General features: G+C 41.8%; 1 protein-coding gene across 1 annotated transcript in view; it reads right to left on the bottom strand.

Moving 5' to 3' along the window:
- The window catches only part of Dnah3 (dynein axonemal heavy chain 3), a 162,522-nt gene that overhangs the window by 84,972 nt on the left and 55,000 nt on the right, over positions 1-22,550 (bottom strand). Inside the window, exons 24-35 of the mRNA XM_040755449.1 lie at positions 20,864-21,065; positions 19,794-19,886; positions 18,203-18,313; positions 17,108-17,222; positions 14,784-14,982; positions 12,388-12,496; positions 12,072-12,185; positions 11,177-11,353; positions 8,123-8,214; positions 6,217-6,436; positions 5,055-5,189; positions 803-914 (exon numbers count right to left, since the gene is read on the bottom strand). Of these exons, the coding sequence (XP_040611383.1) occupies positions 803-914; positions 5,055-5,189; positions 6,217-6,436; positions 8,123-8,214; positions 11,177-11,353; positions 12,072-12,185; positions 12,388-12,496; positions 14,784-14,982; positions 17,108-17,222; positions 18,203-18,313; positions 19,794-19,886; positions 20,864-21,065 (1,679 nt within the window). The remainder of the gene's footprint in view (positions 1-802; positions 915-5,054; positions 5,190-6,216; positions 6,437-8,122; positions 8,215-11,176; positions 11,354-12,071; positions 12,186-12,387; positions 12,497-14,783; positions 14,983-17,107; positions 17,223-18,202; positions 18,314-19,793; positions 19,887-20,863; positions 21,066-22,550) is intronic.

The raw sequence follows: 22,550 nt of genomic DNA, 5'->3' as shown, positions 1-22,550 counted from the left end.
TTATTTATTAAGATTATTAATAACTATTAAATAAGTTATTAGGCCAATCCTCAAAGCAAAATCCCATTAAAGTTTATTAGAGAACAGTTTTACCTAGGTGGGGTGGTACACACCTATAATCTCAGCACTTGGGAGACTGAGGCAGGAAGATCATGAGTTTTAAGACAAGCCTGGGCTATAATAGTGAGATACAGTCTCAAAAAAATGACATAAAATTAAAATTCCAGAATAAATAATAAGGAAAAGAAAATGTTTATTTATTTTTTTATTTTTGATACAAGGTCTATTTTGTATATATGACTGTCCTGGAACTCACTATGTAGACCTGGCTGGCTTCCAACTCAGAGATCTGCCTGCCTCTGCCTCCTGAGTGCTGGGATTAAAAGCTTGAACCACCATGCCTGGCAAAAAAATATTTTTAAATGGAACTTAGGTCCTCTGGAAGAGTGACAATCACTATTAACCACTGAGCTATTTCTCCAGTCCCAAAGAAAATCATTTTAGTTCATTTCTTATATAAACTGTGTGCAACATAGGCATGCTTTTCAAAACCACATGTTTGCATATTCTATAGAAGCAAGCAAATGGAAGAAAAGAAACCCACAGTTTATTTGGTGATAAAACATAACTTCTGTTTATTACATTGGCACCCACAATAGTGCTTCTTAACCTGTGTTCTGCTTTTTAACTCATATATCAACACCCAAGCTGGCAAAGATCACTGCCTGACATTGTGTTCATAGAGCCAGACAACTGTCCAGGAAGTCCTAACTTCCCTGCAAGCCACGGGGGCAAGCTTTACCTTCATGTAGATCACCCAGAGCTGCAGCCAGAACTTTATAAGCTGATGTCTTGCCACCCATAGGATCTCCAACAATCATGTAGCCATGTCTTACCAGCATCATCTCATAGACCTAGGAAGAGAAATCATACAGGGTATTAATCCTGGCACACTGCCCTGCACTACAACTGAGAGACCAATGAGGGCAGATAGCAGATCTTCAAGGTCACATTAACTCTTATGAGCTGCAGCCCTTTAAGTGGTCTATTGTTTAAATATGTCTACTAGATAGGAGGTAATATTTGTTCTTCAACTGTTTATATGCTAATTATCACATGATTTCTCAGATGAGTTCCCTGAATGCATCCAGCTCCTGGTGGAAAGAGAGAACCAACTTTTGAAAATTATCCTCTGGGACCCTAAGAGAGACATACACCGACCCGCCTAGGAAAGGGAAAAAAACAGGATCCCCTGAATAAATTGGGAGTGGGGGAGTGGGGGGAGTGGGAGAGGAGAGGATCAGAGGGAAGGGGAGTGGGGGGAAATGTATAGCTCAATTATAAAATTCAATAAAAGGAAAGAGATGTGAAAAAAGAAAATTGTCCTCTGACTTCAATACTGGCATGCCTACATACACACAAAAATAAGTAAAATAAAAATATTTGTATATATTTTTGGACATATTATAATTATTTAATGCAGAATTTGTATTGACCAAATTGGGTGATTACATTCCTATTTCCCTAGACATAGATTATTTTTATGAGCTCATTAGAATTAAGAAGTAGATGGTGGTCACTAGAGGTAGGAAAGGTAGTGGAGAATGGGGGGATGGAGAGAGTTTAGATTACTGACACCCAAAAAATTGGGGTTGAAGAATTAGCTGTAGTGTTTCATAGTGGAACAGAGTAATTATGGTTCACAATACTTTATTTCTGATGAATATATTTACATTAATAATTTATTAGATATGGCATTTACCCTTAAAGAGGAAAAGGTAATGGGGATCTTTTAGCAACTGCATTTTCCATTGGAAGAAAGGTCTACATACTGTTCTGACCTGACTGGGGCTCTCAGTTGATGAAAAAGTGTTTTCTGAGCTAGGCTCCAACATATCAATTACATTCCATGTGAATTTAGCCCCTCTCCTTACGTATTATAGTGGTTTGAATGAGAATGTCCTCCATAGACTATGGCATGTGGACACTTGGTCCCCAGTTTGATGAAGCTGATGGCGTGGGGAAGTATGTCGCTGGAGGTGGTTTTGACAGTTTAAAGACTGGTGCCACTTCTAGTTCAGTCTCTTTGCTTAGTGCTCATGGCTGACAAGTAAGATTTCTGTCTGCTTCTCTGTCTGGTGCCAGGCCTGCTGCCACATCTCCCCACCAAGATGGACTCTCGTCCCTCTAGGATTGTTAAGCCCACATAAACCCCTTCTTCTACCAGTTACTTTATCACAGCAACAGAAAAGTAATTAATTCAAGTATCAACAGCAGTTTCCATAGAAGCCCATTTTCTTTTACATTCCCTGATCCTTCCTTTCTGCCTGTGACAAGTAGCTCATCTATCTGAACTACAAACACTCAAGTCATTTTTTATTTATGTGAAAAAAATTTCCTCTTTAGATGGTGAGACCATCAGAGAAAAGAGACAAGGGAAGCCTTTTATCTTAAGGATCAATTTCTTATTATTTTTCACCTTGGAGGTGAGCAACAAGGAGAATCAAAGAAGTCAATAATAGTGAGGGTGGTAAAAGAGAAAAATGTACACCAGCAAATATTTATTGAGCATCTACAGCATGACAGGCATGGCTCTAAGTGCTGTAGACAGAGAAGGAATGAAACAATAATTTCCCAACTGTCAAGAAAGCTTTATGTGTAAGTAGATTTGAGAGACATTTAAATGAATAGAGGTAAAACCAGAGCAGAAGGCATTAATGACTCAACAACTTTTTACCTTCCCAAAAATGACTATTAAGTTATCAAGATACAAAAAGACAAGAAATTATAGATACTTTGTTTTTGAAGATAAAACTGTATTTTTGAAAATCATCATTAAACTACACAAAAATTTGCCCGTATGTCTGCAAATTATTTTGGAATACTTTAAAGTAAGATGGAGGGATGAGTGGATATACAGTTGAATGGATGGATTAACAGGTGAATGATAGTTTGGGTGGCTGGATAAGTGGGTATATGATTGGATGAATAGACAGATGGAGAGTTAGATGGATGGATGGATGGATGGATGGATGGATGGATGGATGGATGAGTGAATATATGTATGGTTGAATAATGGATGCTGGGTGGATGTATGGATGAGTGGATACATGCTTGGGTAGATGAATGGATGATAATGAATGAGAATAAAATAAGTATTATAAAATATTCATTGTAAAATCTAGATGAGTGGAGGTATTTTATTAATTTCTTTTCATTTTTTGAAGTTTAAACTATTGGAAATGAAGGCCCAGGCCTAGTGAAAAGGATAGTCCAACTGTAAAGTACAAAAATGAATTCAGATTCAATATGAGATTAAATGAAATCATTAAAAAATGAGCTCAAGGGCTGGAGAGATGGCTCAGCCGTTAAAGGCTAGGCTCACAACCAAAAAAATGAGCTCAAGTGGTGATATGCTGGGGAGAAAAATTATTGTCACAAGAAGTCAGTCTGGTCTCAGAGTCTGAAGAGTTGGGTCCTACTTTCACCTTTGCTTCAACTAATGTCACTTGAGAAATGACAAAACTGATGAAGCTGATGATGACTGAGGAGATGACACAGAGTTCCACACAGTGTCCAGTGCTTTGTATGTGTACTCTCTCAAAAGTCACTGTATAGGGAAGCTTCTTCTCCTTCCATTTCACAGGTGAGAAAACTGAGACCCAGAGAGGTGAAATAATTTACCTCAGATTCCAAGGAGGTGAACTTTGAACCTGAGTCCATATTAATCCCAAATCCAGTTCCTCTCTGGATCTCAGTGCTCTTTTGGGGTCTAGATTAGATGGTATTTGTGGTCTCTGTGACTCTAATCTGTGAGTCTGTAAAGAAAGAGCATCTGGGGCATGTTCCATTGAATTTATTATTATAAGTTGTAAGTCAGCTTTACTTAGAGATTGGTCCCAGAAGGGAACATCAGGAATAGTATGAAGCTTCATGGAGGCTCCGTAAGGTCAGGGCCAAGGAGAGTCTATGATTTCTGTGGCCTACTGATAGTACACTCCTAGCTGATGTGATGTGACATGACATGAGGGGCGGGCCTTATTTCATCTCCATTTGGTCATGGTCTAGGTTTTATCTCTGTCATTGGAAGAGAGCCATCCAAATGTTGAGACTTTGGTGTGTGTATGGTATATGTATTTGTACAACTGTGTGGACAAGTAAGTGGAGGCCAGAGGTTGACATTGTATGTATTCTAGTGTCGTCCATTATTTTGGGACATCTTTTGGAACCAGAAGTTTCCTTATTGAGACAGACAGCTGCTAGTGGCTCCGAGGTCTACTCATCTCTACGGGCTCCCTACCACTGCTGATGTTACAGATGTTTGCTGCCAGGTCTGGCTTTTATGGAGTTCTGGGGAACAGAACTCTGCTCCCTAGGCTTGTGCAGCATAATTTCACCCACAGATTCACTGCCTCAGCCCCAACTTCGAACATTTATGGAGCCACTTGGAGAGTGGAACTCTTTCTCCTCCTGAGACAAAATAAATTCTGAGACTGTTGGGGTGGAGGATGATAACTAAAAATGAAGATTAAATACAGGGAGGGAGGCTGGGCTCACAGGCCAAGAGCAACATTCCCAGTGCAGATACCCAGAAACCTGGATCCCACTGCGCCTGAGGCTAGCACATTCCTGTGCTTTTCAAGTTAGGTGAGGAAATCCAGCTATGAAGGCTAAGGCAGTCTGAGTTGGAATTGTGTGTCCAGAGTAATGAAAACCTCAGTGTTTTCACAGGCTTTTCCCAAGAAGATGGCCATGGGCAAGTGCTGACATCTATTTTATTTTGCTTTGTTGTTATTGTTTTGAGACAGAGACAGTCTCACTATTATAACCCAGGCTGGCCTCCTGGGGATTACACATGCACACCATCATATGCCTAGGTAAAACAGTGGATTGCAAATTTTATCTTGTAGGAACAAAAAGTTAAAAGTACGATAGATTGTCTAATGGGTCTTTTAGCTCCCTTGCTACTCAGGCCTTTATGGTTGCTGTTAGTATACCTCACATCTGCCCTAAGACTTTCTCATTTGTGACTCTAGTGGGCACAAGGAACCAACCTGGATGATCTTCCCAATAAACCAAGGCACTGGCTGCAGCTTCATCTTTCTGATGTTGTGTTCCAGCACTTCCAGGAAAACTTCATAGTCTGGCTTTGGAAGAACAACTCCAGGAAACAGATCTGAGATAATTCCCTGTCAAATGAGAATTCAAAAGAAAGGGGAAGGGGGAAATCCGATAGGTTAGCTCACCCTTTCCTAAAAGGAGATCTACAAAAAGAAGAAATGTTGGAGAATTTGCAAAGCTTGTTTTTTCCTGGCCTGAAAATACCAAGTCTTTGTACCATGATTTCCCTCCTGAATAGTTTTAGAAGTCAGAAAAGATTTACTAGGCCCATAGTACTGTTTTCTAGTTGAGACACAGACTAACATGATGATTCCTGCCTTTATGGTGCTCACAGCCTCATAAGGAAGTGAGGCCTTAATTTAGTTATAAAAGAAACTAATTCCATTAGATAAAAGCCATGGCCTACACCTAAAGCAAATTGCAAAAAAATTTTTATTAAACTTTAGAACTAAATAGGGATTTTTGTTTTTTTACTATTATTGACATGGAGGAGTTGGGCAAAAGATATGATGGGGTAGGCAGAAGTCTCAGTCACTGAAGTGCTTGCTGTGCAAGCATTAGGGCCTGGTTTGGATCCGAACACTCATGTACAAAGCTAGGTGGGGGGACCTGTGCCAATAATACCAGCTCTGGGAAGGCAGAAGCTGGTGGGGTCTTGAAGGTCACTGGCCAGACAAACTAGCTGATTTAGTGAGCTCCAGGTTCAATGAGAAACTCTCTCTCCAAAAATAAGGCGTAAGGCCCCTCATGGTAGTTCATACCTTGAATCTCAGAACGTGAGGCAGAGACAGGCAGCTCTCTGTGAGACTGAGGCTAGGATGGTCTACAGAGTGAGTTCCAGGCCAGCCAGAGTTACACAGTGAAAACTTGTCTTAAAAAAGAAAAGATGGAGAACAATAGAAAATGGCACCAGAGATGAACCTCCAGTCTCCACATGTACTGACACACTCTCTCTCCTTTCTCCCCCCCCCCAAGTGGGGGTGGCTGGAAAGAGAAAGGGTGCAATAGGAGGCATATGCGGGGAGATGCAGATGAAAATATTTCAATCTCCAAAGTTGAGTCTGAGTCCTTGGCCAAGCCCCCAAGACAGTGTACCTGAAACAGGGGGACATCTTGAGCCAAGAACTTGGCCAGGTTGACATCCAGCAAGGCCCGGAGCAGCAAAACACTTTCATTCTCCTCAGGGTACTTAAGTTTCAGATTGCCTGCAGCTGTGAGCACAGACTTGACAGCCCGCATGCCATAGTCATAGTGATGCTGCGATGAGAGCTGCTCAGAGCACAGGCGGTAGGTGGCAACAATCTTCTGGGCAAGACTGTTCAAGGGCAAAGACATGTTTTCAGTTCTCATTGCAGCCCCTTCAGAAACTAGGCTTGCCCGTGGGCTTAGTCAGCAAGTCTTCTTACCAGAGCCAGCACAGCGAACTCAGGAAACACAACTATCTTTCAAAGAGGATGAAAGCAAGTAAGCACATATATCTAACATACACTCCAAGTGGTCACATTATATGCTTCATGTGTGTAGGAACGTATGTGTACATGTGTAGGCACACACAAGTTTGAAATAATGCATTAAACTATTAACAGTGTCATCCCCTGAAGAGTAAAAGTAAGGTTTACTGGCGGGACAATTACCTTTCCCAATTCTGTGACATTACAATATTGTGTGATATCTGGTTTGATTTTTAATTTAAGAAAGCTAATTCAAAAGTGTAATATACACATCATATTATGCACATACATGCATGCATGTCTACTTCTTAGTCTTTCTGGACACAAGGCTGAGACCCACATTTCTCAGACTGCATATGGTTAGAGGTCATACTAATGTGTTCCAGCCAATGTCAGGTGAACAAGAGATATAGGTCATGATATGTGTCAGGTCCAGGCTGGCCCAATAAAATCTCCTCCATGAAATAATCCATGCCACATGTTGTATCCATGTATAGGTATCCCAGGTTCCTGACTTACCCAATGAAGAACAATCAGTCCCCTGACCAGAAATATCCATTTGGGATTTTGAGTGTAAAGCAAGCATTTGTCATGCTGTACCATTGGGATTAGAGCATCAGGGTTGCCCTAATATAATTATGCACATTGCTCTTGTGATGATTCCTTTTAGAAAATGGATTCAGTCTTAAAAACAGAGACTTCATGCTGTTCATACTTTAGCACAAGCCTTAGCATTAGGCAGATGGTGAACTGAGTAGTCAAACCAATGTGATCCAGGTCTACAGTTAGGGAAAAAATAACCCTGTAGTTCAGAGAAAGCCTCTTGCCAAGGAAGAGTGATATAAGTTTTGTGAAAAATTCTCCTAGGTTACAAATAAGAAACACCTATACACTCCCCTGAAGAAATATTTATGGCAGCAACAAAATCTATCGATTACAGGGATGACAACAACAAAACAAACAACAACAAAAAACACAAAACAAAAAATATAAAATTTGGGCTGAGTCAATATAAGACATTTTGCAATAATGATTCCCAACTCTTGGTGTGTGTGCTGTTATGAGTATATGTAATCACACATAAAGGCATCAATCACTGTATGTTTTGGAAAACTGGGAGATGCTTGAATCAGAAGTAACACCATTAATTGGAGTAAATAAATGTCATATTTCTAACAATTTAACTAAATTGTTAAATTCACTAAGTAATACTGTATTTTCTCTGCAGCTTTGGAATAATTGTTTTAAGCCATTTAGTAATATGGGGTTAGATGGGTAACTGTGAGGGGTGAGAAGGATATGAGTGGGCACAGTTTTTACAGGGTCTGGATGTGTAGAGCAGAGAAGAACCCCTTCCATGGGTATCTGGGTCTTATCTCAGTTAGGAATGGAGTCAGGACCAAAGTCAGGGCAACATGTTCTCAAATCAGATAAAATAAGGTTTCTTGAGTTTTTATTTTTTCCCCCAAATGATCTACTTTGAGTCTACTACACAAAAAAGTTGCTCTTTAAGGGCATCTAGAAACCACTGGAAAAGAAATGTAACATACCTCCTGGAGTCCAGAAAGCCCATAGAATAGAGGGAGATTTCTCCAATGAGAGCGTAATCTGGTACCATCATGGCCACTGTCCGGAACAAGGCCTGGAAAAGAAATAACAAATTAGAGCCTGAGCACACAAAATGAATACTTAGAGGAGGCACAGCTACAGAGACAAAGAGAAGCCATGAGATCATCCAGTCAACCCACCGACAACCAAGAGAAGGAGGGCCAGAGGATAAGTTAATGCAGACTGACTTTGCTTAAGTTACATGCTATTACATTGGGTCTCTCAGAGATCCATGGAAGGTTCTAAAAGCTGGTTTCACCATACTTTACTCTGTGTCAAATGAGGACATCTTATAGCATCATTCAACTTCCCAGGATACGGTAGGATAGCAGATGCCGTTTAGGAATGCAAGACCAGTATACAACATGAGAATTCTGAAATCAGGCAAGAGCTGATCTGATTCCTAGTTCTCTAGCATGCCTGTCTGAATGGGTAAGTTACATAATCTGAAACTTCAGTACTTTTTCATCAAAATGAACTAGTAGCTTTAGTCCTTTGTAGAAATATCCTGAGAACAAACAACATTAGTGAAATGTTCACAAACAAATGTGGCCCATTGTGATGGTTTGAAAGAAAATGGCCTCCAAAGGGAGTGGCACTATTAGGAGGTGTGGCCTTGTTGGAGTAGATGTGGTCCTGTTCAAGGAAGTATGTTACTGTGGAGGCAGGCTTTAAGGTCTCATATATGCTTAAGCCATGCCTAGTATCTCAGTTTACTTCCTGTTGCCTGCTGATCAAGATGTAAGAACTATTAGTTCCAGCACTATGTCTGCCTGCATGCTGCCTTGCTCCTGCCATGTCAATAATTGATGAAACCTCAATTATCTGAACCATAAGTGAGCCACCACAATTAAATGTTTCCCTCTATAAGAGTTGCCATGGTCATGGTGTCTCTTCACAAAGATAGAAACCCTAACTAAGAAACCCATAGTTAGTAATCAATGAACAACAGAATTAGAATTTAGAGAAGGGACTTGCCTCACTTTTACAGTTAGCTGGAGAGCCAGGACTAACACAGGCTTCCTCATGCCATTGCTTCCTATTCCTGTAATGTCTGTCTAATGAGAGTTTCTTGTACAGCTTTAACATGACTATTGACTAGGATGAGTTCAAAGAGTGGTTACAACAACTGGGTTATAAAAAAGAGAAATGAGAGTCCAAATTCTAGTTTGACACTCACTAGCCTATGTCAGTTAACCTACACAGATCTTGGTAGAGGGGATCTCAATTTAAAAATAGTCTCTATCAGATTGGCCTATTAATATGGGTATGGAGGCATTTTCTTGATTTCTGATTGATATGACACTGTGAGAATGTCATTCTTAGCCTGACCTATAAAAGAAAGGTAGCTGAGTAAGTCAGGAAGGCCGGTAAGTAGGATTGCTCCTATGGTTTCTGCTTCAGTTTCTGCCTCTAGGTTCTTGCTTAAATTTTTGCCCCAACTTCCCTCAAATAAAGTCCTTTCCTATCTTTCTTAGTTAGAGTTTCAATCACTGTGAAGAGACACCATGACTATGACAACTCTTACAAAGGAAAAACATTTAATTATGATGGTTAACTTACAGGTCAGAGGTTCAGTCCATTATCATCATGGCAGGCAGCAAGCTGGCATGCAGGCAGACATGGTGCTAGAGGAGTTGACAGTTCTTACATTTTGACTTACAGGTGGCAGGAAGTGGTCTGTCTCACTGGGCGTGGCCTGAGTATATATGAAACCTTAAAGCATGCCTCCACAGTAACACACTTCTTCCACCAAGGCCATACCTACTCCAATAAGGCCAGACCTCCTAATAGTGCCACTCCCTTTGGAGGCCATTTTCTTTCAAACCACCACACTCCCTCAAGTTGCTTTGATCAATGTTTTATCACAGCAAAAGAAAGCAAATAAGGACATCAACCTACAGGGGAGGAGCACTTGAAAGATCTTACCCATTTTCTACCCTGAGAGAAAAGTGATCTATCTGAACAAGATTGCCTGGATACTGATCACAGTGCATTTCTAGTGGGTAGAGCAACAGGTACTAAAGTTAGTGATAAGGGTGTGGTCATCTCTCTCATCATTTTTCCCTAAGGGGGTGGAGAAATCCATAAAGAAGCAGGTCTAGAAGTCTCTCTGGTCACACATTTTAAGCAACCGAGTGACAGACGTTTCCATAGAAGACCTAACCATCTTACATCCTTTGGATTTATGCTTCCATGAAAGCAGCATCTCAGGGTCATCTAGAGTCATCTATGATTGAAGAGAGCCTATTTGTCTCTCTGTCTTCCCCTTCTGAGGCACTTTCCTTCTTCCACAAGCAGTAGGCCCTGTGGATGTTACAGTGGCTGTAGCTCAGGCCAAATCAATAGCTGCTGGGTACACATACTCTTGGTTTTTCTCTAGTGGGACAGAACAGTATGCTTTATAAAGGAAATGCCTTGGGCTTTACCAGGTTAGTAATAAAGGGGGCTGATCAATATGGTCCATTCTAGGTTTGACAAAGAGTTCTCTACATTGAAATTTGGTGTTCTCTCATAAGTAGATGATCTTTTTAGTAATTGTCTTTTTGCCATAAGCCAGGATGTAAAATTTAGATGATTTCATGTAATGGTACTAAGTTTTCTATCCTCCCCTGGAAGAAAACAATGAAATGTAACAACTCTTTCTTGGCCAATATTAGGTTGGACATAAGAGATGGCTATTGCCTTAGCATTCTCCACTTTCTACCATGCCTAGCTGACTTCTCTTTATATCAGCTGTCTGACCACTATAGATAACTGAAGCACTCGACTCTTATTCTAGCTTCACTGCTATTCATTGCCATTCATTTTTATATATTTATCCTTCCTCACTGTAAGGCCTTGACAGGGAGGTTCTTGGACCAAATACTATATTATCATTGGAAATATTAGCTATTTCTACTATTGGGCTATTTATGAGATCTTCAGGAGCATACTTCTAGAAGCTTCTACACTATAAATATATCTATGCTACACAGATCAATGCTAACATTTACCTTGAGGTTATCTGGCAGCTCAGCCCTGCCAGCATATCCAGGGTTCATGGTGATGAAGACAGCACAGGTTGGGTTCAGTGAGAGCTCAGTGCCTTCAAAGATGAACATCTTCAGTTTCCGGATAATGGCTTGTTGGATGCTAAGAATCTGCTGGGCTACCACTGACAGTACTTCAACCTGTGGAGAGAATACCCAGCTGAGATGTGCTCAGCCAGCATCCCCACCCCCACTCAGCAAGGAAGGACCTCAGCTACCTGAGATCTAGGCCTTTATGCTCAAAATGGGGAGCATGATTTGGGCTTTGGCAAAGAAAGGGAAAACAATATGTGCTTGTGCATGTTCATGTGTACATGTGGTGTGGTGTATGTGGGCAAGATGTTTCCACAGCACTTTATCTTAGCATGGTGCTTGGCACCTAAGAAGCATTCACTGTCCTCCAGTTCAAATCTCATGCTTTTATTTTTGATTTCTACTATATTTAAATAGAATCAATCACATGGTTTTTGGTTATGTATCTTTTTAAATTTTTATCACTACTGTGGACTTCTATCACATTTTGTCTGTCTAACTTTTATTCCTTTTATTTGGGTTGCAAGCATTTAAGATGAGGATCATCTCTTTCTCATCTTTGCCCCATGAACTTATGCAGCTACTGACATATACTAGCTGCCCTAAATTAATGTCTGAAGGAATCAGTGAATCGATGAATATGATGGGGAGATTGGATGTGTTTAAAGTACACATGCTTTCTTCTTGCAACTGTTTATGTTTAGTATATAAGTACCTGCTCCATGCAAGGGCCACAGAGAAGACACAGACTCTAAGAGTTGAGAGCTCAGAAAAAAAGCCCCTCCATGTCCAACCCCGTTGTTATGTCCCCTAGAAGGAGTATTACCTCAATTCTATTGAATTCATCAAAGCAGGCCCATGCTCCAGCTTGGGCCAGTCCCTTGAAGAATTTCCCCATGGCTTTGTAATCCAAACCGTCAGAGCAGTTGAAGACCACACACTGGAAAGAGGGAGGATTCAGGATAAATTTCCTCATAGCTGAGTAATCAGAACCATAAGCCAGGAGCAAGGCCTCCTCACTCATTCTATGAAATTCACTGGGGTCCCACTTTGCCCGTTAGGCTAAATCGTCTTGAACTTCTTGCTCCTGGGATCCAGAGAGAGGTAGGAAGAGAGGGTAGAGATCGGTGGCACTCCCATACCTGCTTGGCCAAAGCTTTAGCCAGATCTTTGGTGGTTTCTGTCTTGCCTGTCCCTGCTGGACCCTCTGGAGCGCCTCCAAGGTTCAGCTTCAAAGCTCCCATTAGGGTCCTAAAAGGAAAAACAAAACAATACAGAAACTCAGTGTGCAAATCCTGAGATACAATCCTGGGTTTTGTTTATTTCCAATTCTGCAAATGGATGTTCCCTTCAATTATATGATCAATAAATCGTCATTGTAAAAAGTCAGTTTTATTCAGCATTGTAATTTCAGAATCTAGCATAGCGCTTGGTGCATGGCGGAGGCCACCTATTCACAGCTGCCTGAAAGAATGACTGACTGGATAATGGGATGGTTGGGTGGATCTAAATGGACCAGATAGAAATGAAACATACTCCAATCCTGCATTCCAAAGCTCACCAACACTGATGGAATGGAGACAACAAATGCATGTGTCCCATTAGAGTATGACCTGAGCTTAGGAGTCACATTTTAATTCAGTTCATACCCTCAGTGAAAGAACACAGTGCCTGGCAAGTGCAAGGCAGATGTTACAAATGAATGATGTGCAAACTGATCCCAAAGACCTTGTAACTTCAGAGACACAGTAACTTGTTATTTTCTGAACTTGTTTCCACAGCTCTAATTAGATTTAGGGTTGGCTGATGTTATGCATGGTGCACAGACACATTCAGGACATGACTGCTCTTTATGACCATAGCTAACAATAGTGTATGCTACTCAGGACTTTTGATGAATAGATTATAACTGCTCCCAGCACAGGGGAGCATGGATGGTTATGTCAGATGACCAACATTTGTTCTACTGTCATAATCACTCTGCCGTGTGTGTCATTTATAATATCATGCTGAAGATCTGAAGACTGTGTAATAGATTGTATTTCTAAAAGGAAATTGCTAGATAATGAGCAGAATAAATGAATGATGAATTAAAATCAGAAAACAAGAAATTGCTAATAAATGGGCAAATGAATTGAATGGACAGTTCAGAAAAGAGGTACAAACTCAAATAAAACAAGGGGTGGGGTCAGTGCCTTTAGTCATTAAGGAAGCACAAACTCACTCAAGTCAGAATGGCTCTCATCAAGAAACCAAACAATAACAAATGCTGGTAAGGACAAGTGTGGGAGGGTGGGGGATTTAACATTTGTACGCTATTGGTAGGAAATGCTAAATCTGTGCAGCACTCTGGAAATAAGAATAGATAATCCTCAAAAAACTGGAAAAAGTATCATCGAGCTATAGCACTGCTGGCTATACACCTGGAGAAATTGAAGCCAGTGCACATCAGAGATATTTGCACATCAATGTTTACTGTAATGCTATTTATAGAACAAAGTTAGAAATCAGCAGAGGTGTTCATCAATAGATGAGTAGATAAAGAAATGCAGTATATACAACAAAATAAAATTTTATTCAGCCCTAGATAAGAAAGTTTCTCAGTTGTAGGAAAATGAACAGAGCTGGATATTATCATGTTAAGCAAAACAAGCCAGATTCAGAAAAATAAAACCATGTTTTCTCTCATATGTGGAATTTTAGGAGGAAAAAAGACATTAGAAAGGTGACTACTTAGGAAGAGGAGAGGGGTCAGTGGAGAGACAAGACAGAGTGCTCATAAATACAGCATATTCTTGCATGAAAGTGTACCAAAAATCCATTGTGCTCTATAATTAATATGTGCCTATAAAAAGAAAACACATGATGGGAAAATTTAAAGACTCTTAAGAATAGTACTTTAAAGTATTTGTACAGTCTAGATTTGTATATAAGGAAAATACAACAACACAGAAAATCTGAGTATAACAATATTGGAAATTAATAAAATGTAGGGACCTAATGTCAGGATTTGTAAGGAAAGTGGTCAGGCATTGTGCTAAGGGAAGAGAAATGCTTTCTCTCCATTGGACTGGATACAGAGTCTTGAGATGCCCTGCCTAGGGTCTTGTTGGTTTTATTTTTTGCAGTGCTGGGAATGGAACCCAGGCCTTGCCTGCTTACTGGTCAAATGTTCTCTCTCAGAGCCACATCCCCAGCCCTGCCTGTCTGTGTCTTGACCTTCATGGTCTACCCAATGACCGTGGGCTCTCCAAAACCACTGATTTTTGCAATTGGTGAGCTCTCTAATTAAGCAACATGTGACTATCTCACTCGTATACCAGTGTTCTGCTAATTGGCTCCTATATACTTGTCCATACTGGGATTTCCACTGGGTTCCCATTCCCAGCCAATTCCATTTGTGGTTGGTGCTAACAACTAAGGGCAAACTTCTGAAATGTGAGAGTGAAGGCAACAAACCCAAGACACCATGACCTGCCCAGTGCCTTTCCCTCCCAAATTCTCTCCCATCCTCTCAGCCCAGGGCTCCAGAGCTCACCTGTAGCAGCGGTCTGTGAGGGGAGTGATCACCAGCCTGGGGGAGTTGCCCAGGTACTCGTAGCCATACAAGGCTTCTGTGGTTATCATCTGCACATGAACGTCCTTGGCCTCCCAGTAGTACCGCAGCTGTGAAATCCACTGGAAATCATTTAGACTGTTGATCTGCTCCTTTGCCAGCTTGGCCACCACATCACGGGCTAATCGGACACCATGCAGAGACATACATAGATGGTGTCATCAGAATTACTCATCCTCACAGACTCCTTACACAGACGAGGGTGCTATCCAGGTCCTCAGGCTCAACGCTATTTCAGGTTCTAACATCTTCCTAGCCTACTTCCCGCCTGCAGGGCAGCAGTAGCATTTGCAAGCTGGACTTTGCTTTTTTTCCAAGGGGCAAGAAAGGCTGTGCTGCCTTCTGTCAGGAAGTAGAGTACAGGTACTGAATGTGCCCTCTGAGATCAGGTGGCCTGGTGTATTGTTTAATACCGGCCATCAGTTTGACTGAGTCTAGAGTCACTAAAGAGATGAGCTTCTGGGCATGCCTAAAAGGATTGTTTAGGCTGGGTTAACTGAAGTGGGAGGACCCATTCAGACATGAGTGGCATCATTCCCTGAGTGCACTTATCCTGGACTGCACAAAAAGGGAGACTGCTCGCTGAACACCGGTGTTTACTGCTCTTTGCTTCTTGGCTGTGGATGTAGTATAACTATCTGCCCCACATTCCTGCTGCTGTACTTTCCCCGCCGTGCTGATCTGAACTCTCAAACTGTGAGCCAGAATAAACACTTCCTTCTTCAGTTGCTTTGGCTAGATATTGTGTTCTAACAGTGAGGGAAATAATACATATATTTGGGTTCAAATTCTGGTTCCACTATGAATTAGCTTTGTGATTTTGGGAAAGTTACTCAACTTCACTGTCTCTTGGTTGAACAATCTGTATCACTCAATGTAAATACACTGTGTGTACAGACACACAGTGAAAGCGAGAGAGGGCTAGCACCAGAGAGAACTGCCTAACATATAAAATATTGTAGAACTATTACATCTTGAGACTACTCTGAAACTCATGAGGGTGAGGGTGAGACTGACCCAGAGGCTTAGCAATATAGTCACCCTGAATGCTCACACATCTTCAATATGACCTTTTGTACCCCATTCCAGGCTTCTAGGATACTCCATGATATTAGCATCATCTGGACCCAGGCCTGCATGGGAAAGCACCCCATGAATTCATGGTTAGAGGTGTCCTTCCTTCTGGCTTCAGGAACCAGCTGGGTAATACATTTGTTGGCCTTCTTCATCCTCTCATAGGATTTCGAAGCTAAGTTACTTGCAGTGATAATCCATGAAGTTAGAGTGGATGTAGGTTTGTGGAACTCATTAATGGGTTTCTAGGTGCTCATGGGATGAGAGCTGTTGAAATCTCTGGATTCTTCTAGGTCTGCATGAGGGACCAACTTGGAGTTGTCTTCACTATGCAGTGTATATACAAATGCATGTATGTGTATGCATGCATGTGTGTGTTTGTGAACCTAGCCACTCAAGAAGACATTAGGCCACAATCTTGCATGCATTCATCAACCCCACCTTGTGGGTATGTGGCCATATGAGGAATAGATCTTCCCCCCTCCTCTGTCCCTGATTTTATGGGCATCTCTCTGCCTGAAATTAGACTGAAATGAACACCAGTCCTAAGGGAATAGATGCTGTGACATACTAGTTAGCTGGTATGTAAGCAAGAAAGACCTTGTTCCCAGGCAACCAGCCTAGTACAGCCCCCGTTTCCTTGGTGATGACGGAGTAAGGGTGTGGAGGTGGTTTGTTTTACATAAAGATCCCAATTTTTCCTCCTCATCTTCCTCCTCTGTTTTCTTTTGTTTAAAGAAGAGCAGAAAGGCATTGTCTCACACCACCTCTCCCTGCACCACTGCCAATTTCCAGCCCATTGGGTTTGGAAGCAGTCAGAAGAGCCTTTGCCACTTCCAAATGTGGTGTCTCCCAGCAAGTTATTCTCCTCTCTAACAACCAATTCTTATCCTGGGAAATGATTGTGGAAATGAGAAAATGTAAACAATTAGCACAGAGCTCAGCACCGGGTAAATATTCAACATCGCCAGCCGTTCCTACGAGGCAATCATTCACCAAGTTGGTGCCTCCAGAAATGAGAGCCCCACTTTGAGAGTGGCTGTGATGGAAGGGGCTTTGGCACCGTGTTCTTCTCAGAGATCTTGCTACTCTCAGCTGGACTGAGATGCCCCAAGGGATCCTACTCAGGAGACTCAAGAGACCTGAGTAACACCAAGAGTCTGTATCCTTACCATGGACATCGATGACAGTGAGGGCCCCGAGAGTGAGCCTTGCCCCGCTGCTCAGCTTCCCCCGCACCAGCTCCACAATCTCTGCGATCTGGTCATTGCTCTTTTTCAGAAAGTCCTGACCAGGGCACAAGAAGAAACGTCCAGTCTAAGTGGATTCTCCTCCAGAAATCTTGAGGGTTGACATCACATTACATCCAAATGTCCATGCCAAACCTGGATGCCATCTCTCAAACCATCCTCTCCCTCACCCCATACATCAACCTCACTATAAACCTATAGTTAGGATTCCATAGGCAAATATCAGGAGTCTGGTGAGGTAATCATGGGAAATTATCAATGGTTATGGGTGGAGTTGTTATTCATTCATTGCTCATATATTTATTGATCACCTACTACATGTTCAGCATTGCATTAAACCATACAACTGTGAATGGAACAAACATGCCTCTTCCCTATTGGATTCACAGCTTAATATCTAAGCACTGGTTGGTTCATTCGAATCTATTTAATCCTCCCAACACACCATGATTAGATATTACAATTCCTTGCATTTTACAGAGAAGATGACTGACACTTGGGTTGGTAAATCACTCATGGTCACACAATCAACAAGTAAATGCATTGGGATTAAATGTCATATCTACCAGGTCTTGCATTTTAAAGCATTGCTATCAACGGGAAAGGTATGTTTGGGTCTGAGGATATGCAGGCATGGAAGTGTACCAGGTCTCCCAGAGAAAGCAGAGGGAAGAGCTGGGGGTGGACTTGGTTTGGATTGGGGGGTGGAAAGAAGCAGGCAGTAGCAGAAAGAGGCAAGCATAGCCTCCTGACCGAGGGAAAAGAACTGTTGGAATGTCTCTTGGGTAACCCCTGCAAACAAGAGGTGGTCACACTTAGCATCCTGCAGCTCAAAATTGCTATGTAGGAGAAACTGCAAGGCTAGCTGTAATCTCCAAAGAGAGCCCCAAATCCATACCGTCTCCACAGCAAGTCTGGCTTCTGCAATCCCTATTCTAATGACCCAGATGGCTACTCTATCCTCTACCCTACTTCATGTTGGCTCTCCTCTGCAAACTTTAAGGTGTGCTCACTTACCGTCAGGGTGCCTTCAACTAGGGCTTCAGACACCTCCTTGGTCCAAAAGATGGAAGAGACACAGATAACTACCTGGCCAGGCCACTGCAAGACCCAGGCATTACGAGGAACCTGGGAAGGAGCAGTGAGGTTTACTGTAGAATCAATCAGTTCTTCATGCGTGCTTTAAAGTGACTATAATGACACCCCCCACCCACACGCACACCTCATTTTGATAGTAAAACTAAAATCCTCTCCCACTGTCCTAGAACTCACTATGTAGACAAGGATGGCCTCAGATTCACAGAGCTCTGCCTGCCTCTGCTGCCAGAATACTGGGGTTAAAGGAATGTGCCAACATGCCAGTCTTGGGATTACTGATTTATGTCTTTGTCTCTTCAAGTTCGTGCAAAAGAAAAACAAAACAAAATAGTCTCAACTCTGCATGGTTTCATTGCTTCAAGACTAAGTTTTTTAAAATATAATCAAGATCATGTTCAGACAGTGTTCACACCTCTCTTTCTAGTGGCTTTGTTATATTGTGGTGCTGTGGCATGCTTTCTTAACCAAGTCCTCCTCCCCTAGCTTTTGTCTCCTAAACTTAAGATCAGAGTGCAGCCCCAGCACTACATAAACCAGGCATGGTGGTACAAACCCATAATCCCAGCACATGGGAATTAGAGGCAGGAGGATCAGAGTTTGAGGCCATCTTGGGCTCCATGAGACCTTGTAGATCAAGTCTGTTTGAGGCTGTAAACAGTTTTATCACAACACAACTATGTGTATCATATATATGTATATATAAATTATATATCTATATATATACATATGTGTGTGTGTGTCTACGATGCCTTTGTACTGTAAGAGTAGAGTTAGAGACCACAGCCAGAGTGTGATCCACAAAGGTGGGGTGTTCACTTGTCCTTTTACAGAAAAAGTGATAGTTTAATAGTTAACTTCAAACTGGTAGCTTTTGCTCTGTGATTTAGAATTTATCATGGAAAACGGCATTTATTTAGATTTCAAAATCTACCATGTGGGACAGCAAAGTTGTTCTTGAGAACCTTTGTGTAAAGGCATTAGTTGCATGTGTTTGTTTGATAAATGGAGTCTTACCATGGGGGCAGGGCCTGGAACTAAGACACACACTCAAAGAGGGGACAAAACTCAAGACACTGCCTGGATGGAGGATGGCTGCTGGAGATCTGTCACAACAGATCTTATTTCTCTTAGGTTTTGCAACATACTTGTTTCCATTAGGGCTTTGGGGGGTTAGAATGCCACTCCCAGGTGACCCAAGTGAATGCCTATCCAGAAGAGGAACTAAATGGAGTCATCAGCTCCATGTGACAGGAAGCAAAGCCCTTAATGCCATTCCCATTCTCAGAGGACTCTAGGTAAGCCTTCTCTTTCGTCACCTGCTTCTCCCAGATAACTCCCCCAGGAAATGCTCACTGCCCTAGGATTCACAGGTAAAAGGAGCCAGAGACTCAGAGGTGGGTTTCAGTAGTACACTGAGGGTCCAGGTGAACTAACTGACCCATCCAAACCTCTCCCCAAAGTTTCCTTTGCGGCCCCAATGCCCTGGCACATGCACCCTAATCCCTGTTACCTCGGTGTAAGCTTCAATCCCGTTCCCAATAACTTGCCGCATGCTGGCCAGCATCACGTGCTCCACCTGCTGCAGCCACTTTTCCACCATGCCCTGTATGGAAATGCAAGCAATGGGAGGCAGCAACTGTCAATCAAAGCTGGACGGAGAGCATGGGAGGAGCCCAGATCACTCTCTGGAGTAGGACTGGGATATTGCTGGATATTCTTTGACTGGTTGCTTTATGCTTATTAACAGTTGTCTAGTAAGTGTGTCTCCTCTAGGAGATATTTAATACACATTCCCTTCATGTCACTTTTCTCAAGCCAATAGCTTCTTGGAAGGCAAATGAAATCCTTATTTTAACAAGTGTGTCCTTTTTATATTTTATTTTTATAATTTATTTATTTTATTGTATGCACGTGTGTCTGTGAGTGGCTATGCACATGTGAGTGCCAGTGCCTGAGGGCACCTTGGAACTGGAGTTACAGGCAGTTGTAAGTCAACTGATGAGTGCTAGGCGCTGAAACTGGGTTCTCTGCAAGGACAGTATGTCCTCTTCGGGTGCTGCTCTTTTCCACAGGCCCAGAAATCACTTAAATTTTATTCATTATTGAAGGACACCTGCTGCAATCTCATAACCCAGGAAGCTAAAATAAGAGGATCTCAAGTTTAAGGCCAGCCAAGGCTAAATAAGTGAGGCCTTGCATCCCCTTCTCCAAAGAGTGTGCATATGAAAAGCCAGGTTAGGTGGTGTGAGGTTTCTCACTGATTCTATGTTTTGTCTGATTGGGATCTGAAAGTATCACCAGATCACCTGAATGTGATTCCTGTTACTGCATCAACTTTATTCAAGATCGTTCCACAGCTTTTTTCATCCCATAGCCTCCAGTATAATCCACATCTTAGAGATGGGTAAACTGAAGCCCAGAAAGATGGAGTAACTTTTCATAATGATTTAGTTACTAAGTTATGGAACCCAAGTGTTCCATACCCTAAACTAGAGCCCAAAAGCTTAGCCCAGGGAATCCCCTTCCAGTTTGCTATGCTGTGGAGCAAAAAGCACCCCCTCAAACACACAGGGAGATTACTTTGGCTTTTGCTGGGTAGATTGTCTGTATGAATGGAACAGTTTCTTTTTCAGAGCTGATCATGCCCATGATTTCCAGATTGTCTGTGAACTCCAGCTTGGCGATTCCTTCAAAGCACTTCTTCAAATGTGGCTGCACACGAAGTGGGTCCTTTGTCTCTGACAAGATTTCCAGAAGTTCATCATTCGACAGGAAGAAGAACCTGTCTCAAAGGCAAGAGAATACTGTCACAGAGAGCTCTTTGGAGTACTTGCATTTCCAACAAGGGGATGCTCCTGGTAGGTGGATCCTATCTAGTGATTACTAGCTGCATCCCAAGGTCTTTCCTAGACCTGGCTCCTCTCCTCCATCACCCATCTGGTGTACAAAGAGTGAAGAGGGTTTTGACTTAGAGAGCAAGAGAAGGAATAGGAGCAGGCATGTATGAGCTCAGCACTTCGGGAACTGGAATGATATCTTGGTTCTCAGCGCTGCTTGTACTTCAGGATTGCCTGGTGAGTGCCTAAGGGTTTTAATGCCAGGGTCCAAACACCCAGAGAGTCCCATGTATCTGACTTCTGATAAGGTTTGGGGAAAATTTTAATGTCTTAAATCTCAATGACCCTAACATTCTGTCAGTGTCAAGAACCTCTAGAAAAGAGAGAGATTGATTTTCCTTGTCCCCAGATATGCCAGAAAATGTTAAAGGTAGAGATGAAAACATATATGAAGTACATTATATACTTATATGAAAATACCCATATGTAGTCCAGTACAGCAAACAAAAGAAATGTGTTTGTAAAGAACCTATGTGCAGGTAGAGACACCTTCAGTGTTTAAGTGGAGGTAGAAGCCACTTCCCTACTTGTTCAGGCTCTAAAGGCACAAAATCAAACCTTCAGAAAATGTTCAAGTATCAATCTTTTTATGAACCTGACATTGAAAATTCAATGAAGAAGGGGTCTATGGCATTATAGTCTTACTTAATTCGATGGATTGCAAGTTGCCCATAGTGTTTAGTGAAGACCATAAGTCAGCCCAAGCTAAGGGGAAGAATTGATTTTGGCATCTCTTGATCCTAGGTCATTTCTCTGTCTTGCTTTGGCTAGCAAAATCTAGTGAATAGGTGTGTTCAAGTTCCAAGCCATAGACACTAGGAGACCTTATCATTGACACTCTTGATGCTCCCGTGACCATGTGAACAAGTCTAGGCTAATCTTCCTGTTGTCACAGCAATGGGAATCCAACCACCAGACAAAAGATTAGGACCTACAGCCAGGTGACTGTAGTCACATTGAGTGAGCTCCAAACAGAAGCACCGTTCAGTTAAACCCAGCCTACTGTCTCATGCCATACAATTGCAAGCTAAATAAATGGCTATTGTTTTATGCCTCTAAGTTTTGGAGTTTTGTTACATAGCAAAACAAACTGATATACTACCTGCAGTTTTGAGAAAGGCTGACTGAATAATCAGTCCCTAATGAGATGCCAATTTCTGCCATTTCTAAGTAATATTCAAGTGGGTGATCTCTATAAATTTATGTTACCTCTATTATGTGTAAGGCCCAAAGACAGAGTAATAATGTAAAACCATTTAGTATTCTGTACTTTTAATGTAAGATTAATTTATGTGACTATCACCAACAGTTCAAAGTATTCAGCAAGTAGTTGATTTTATTTCATGACAGTGCATAAACTCTTGAGATGC

The sequence above is a fragment of the Mesocricetus auratus genome, unplaced genomic scaffold, assembly GCF_017639785.1.
Source record: "Mesocricetus auratus isolate SY011 unplaced genomic scaffold, BCM_Maur_2.0 Super-Scaffold_4256, whole genome shotgun sequence".
Taxonomy (NCBI): Eukaryota; Metazoa; Chordata; class Mammalia; order Rodentia; family Cricetidae; genus Mesocricetus; species Mesocricetus auratus.
This window is presented reverse-complemented; position numbering and strand designations above follow the sequence as displayed.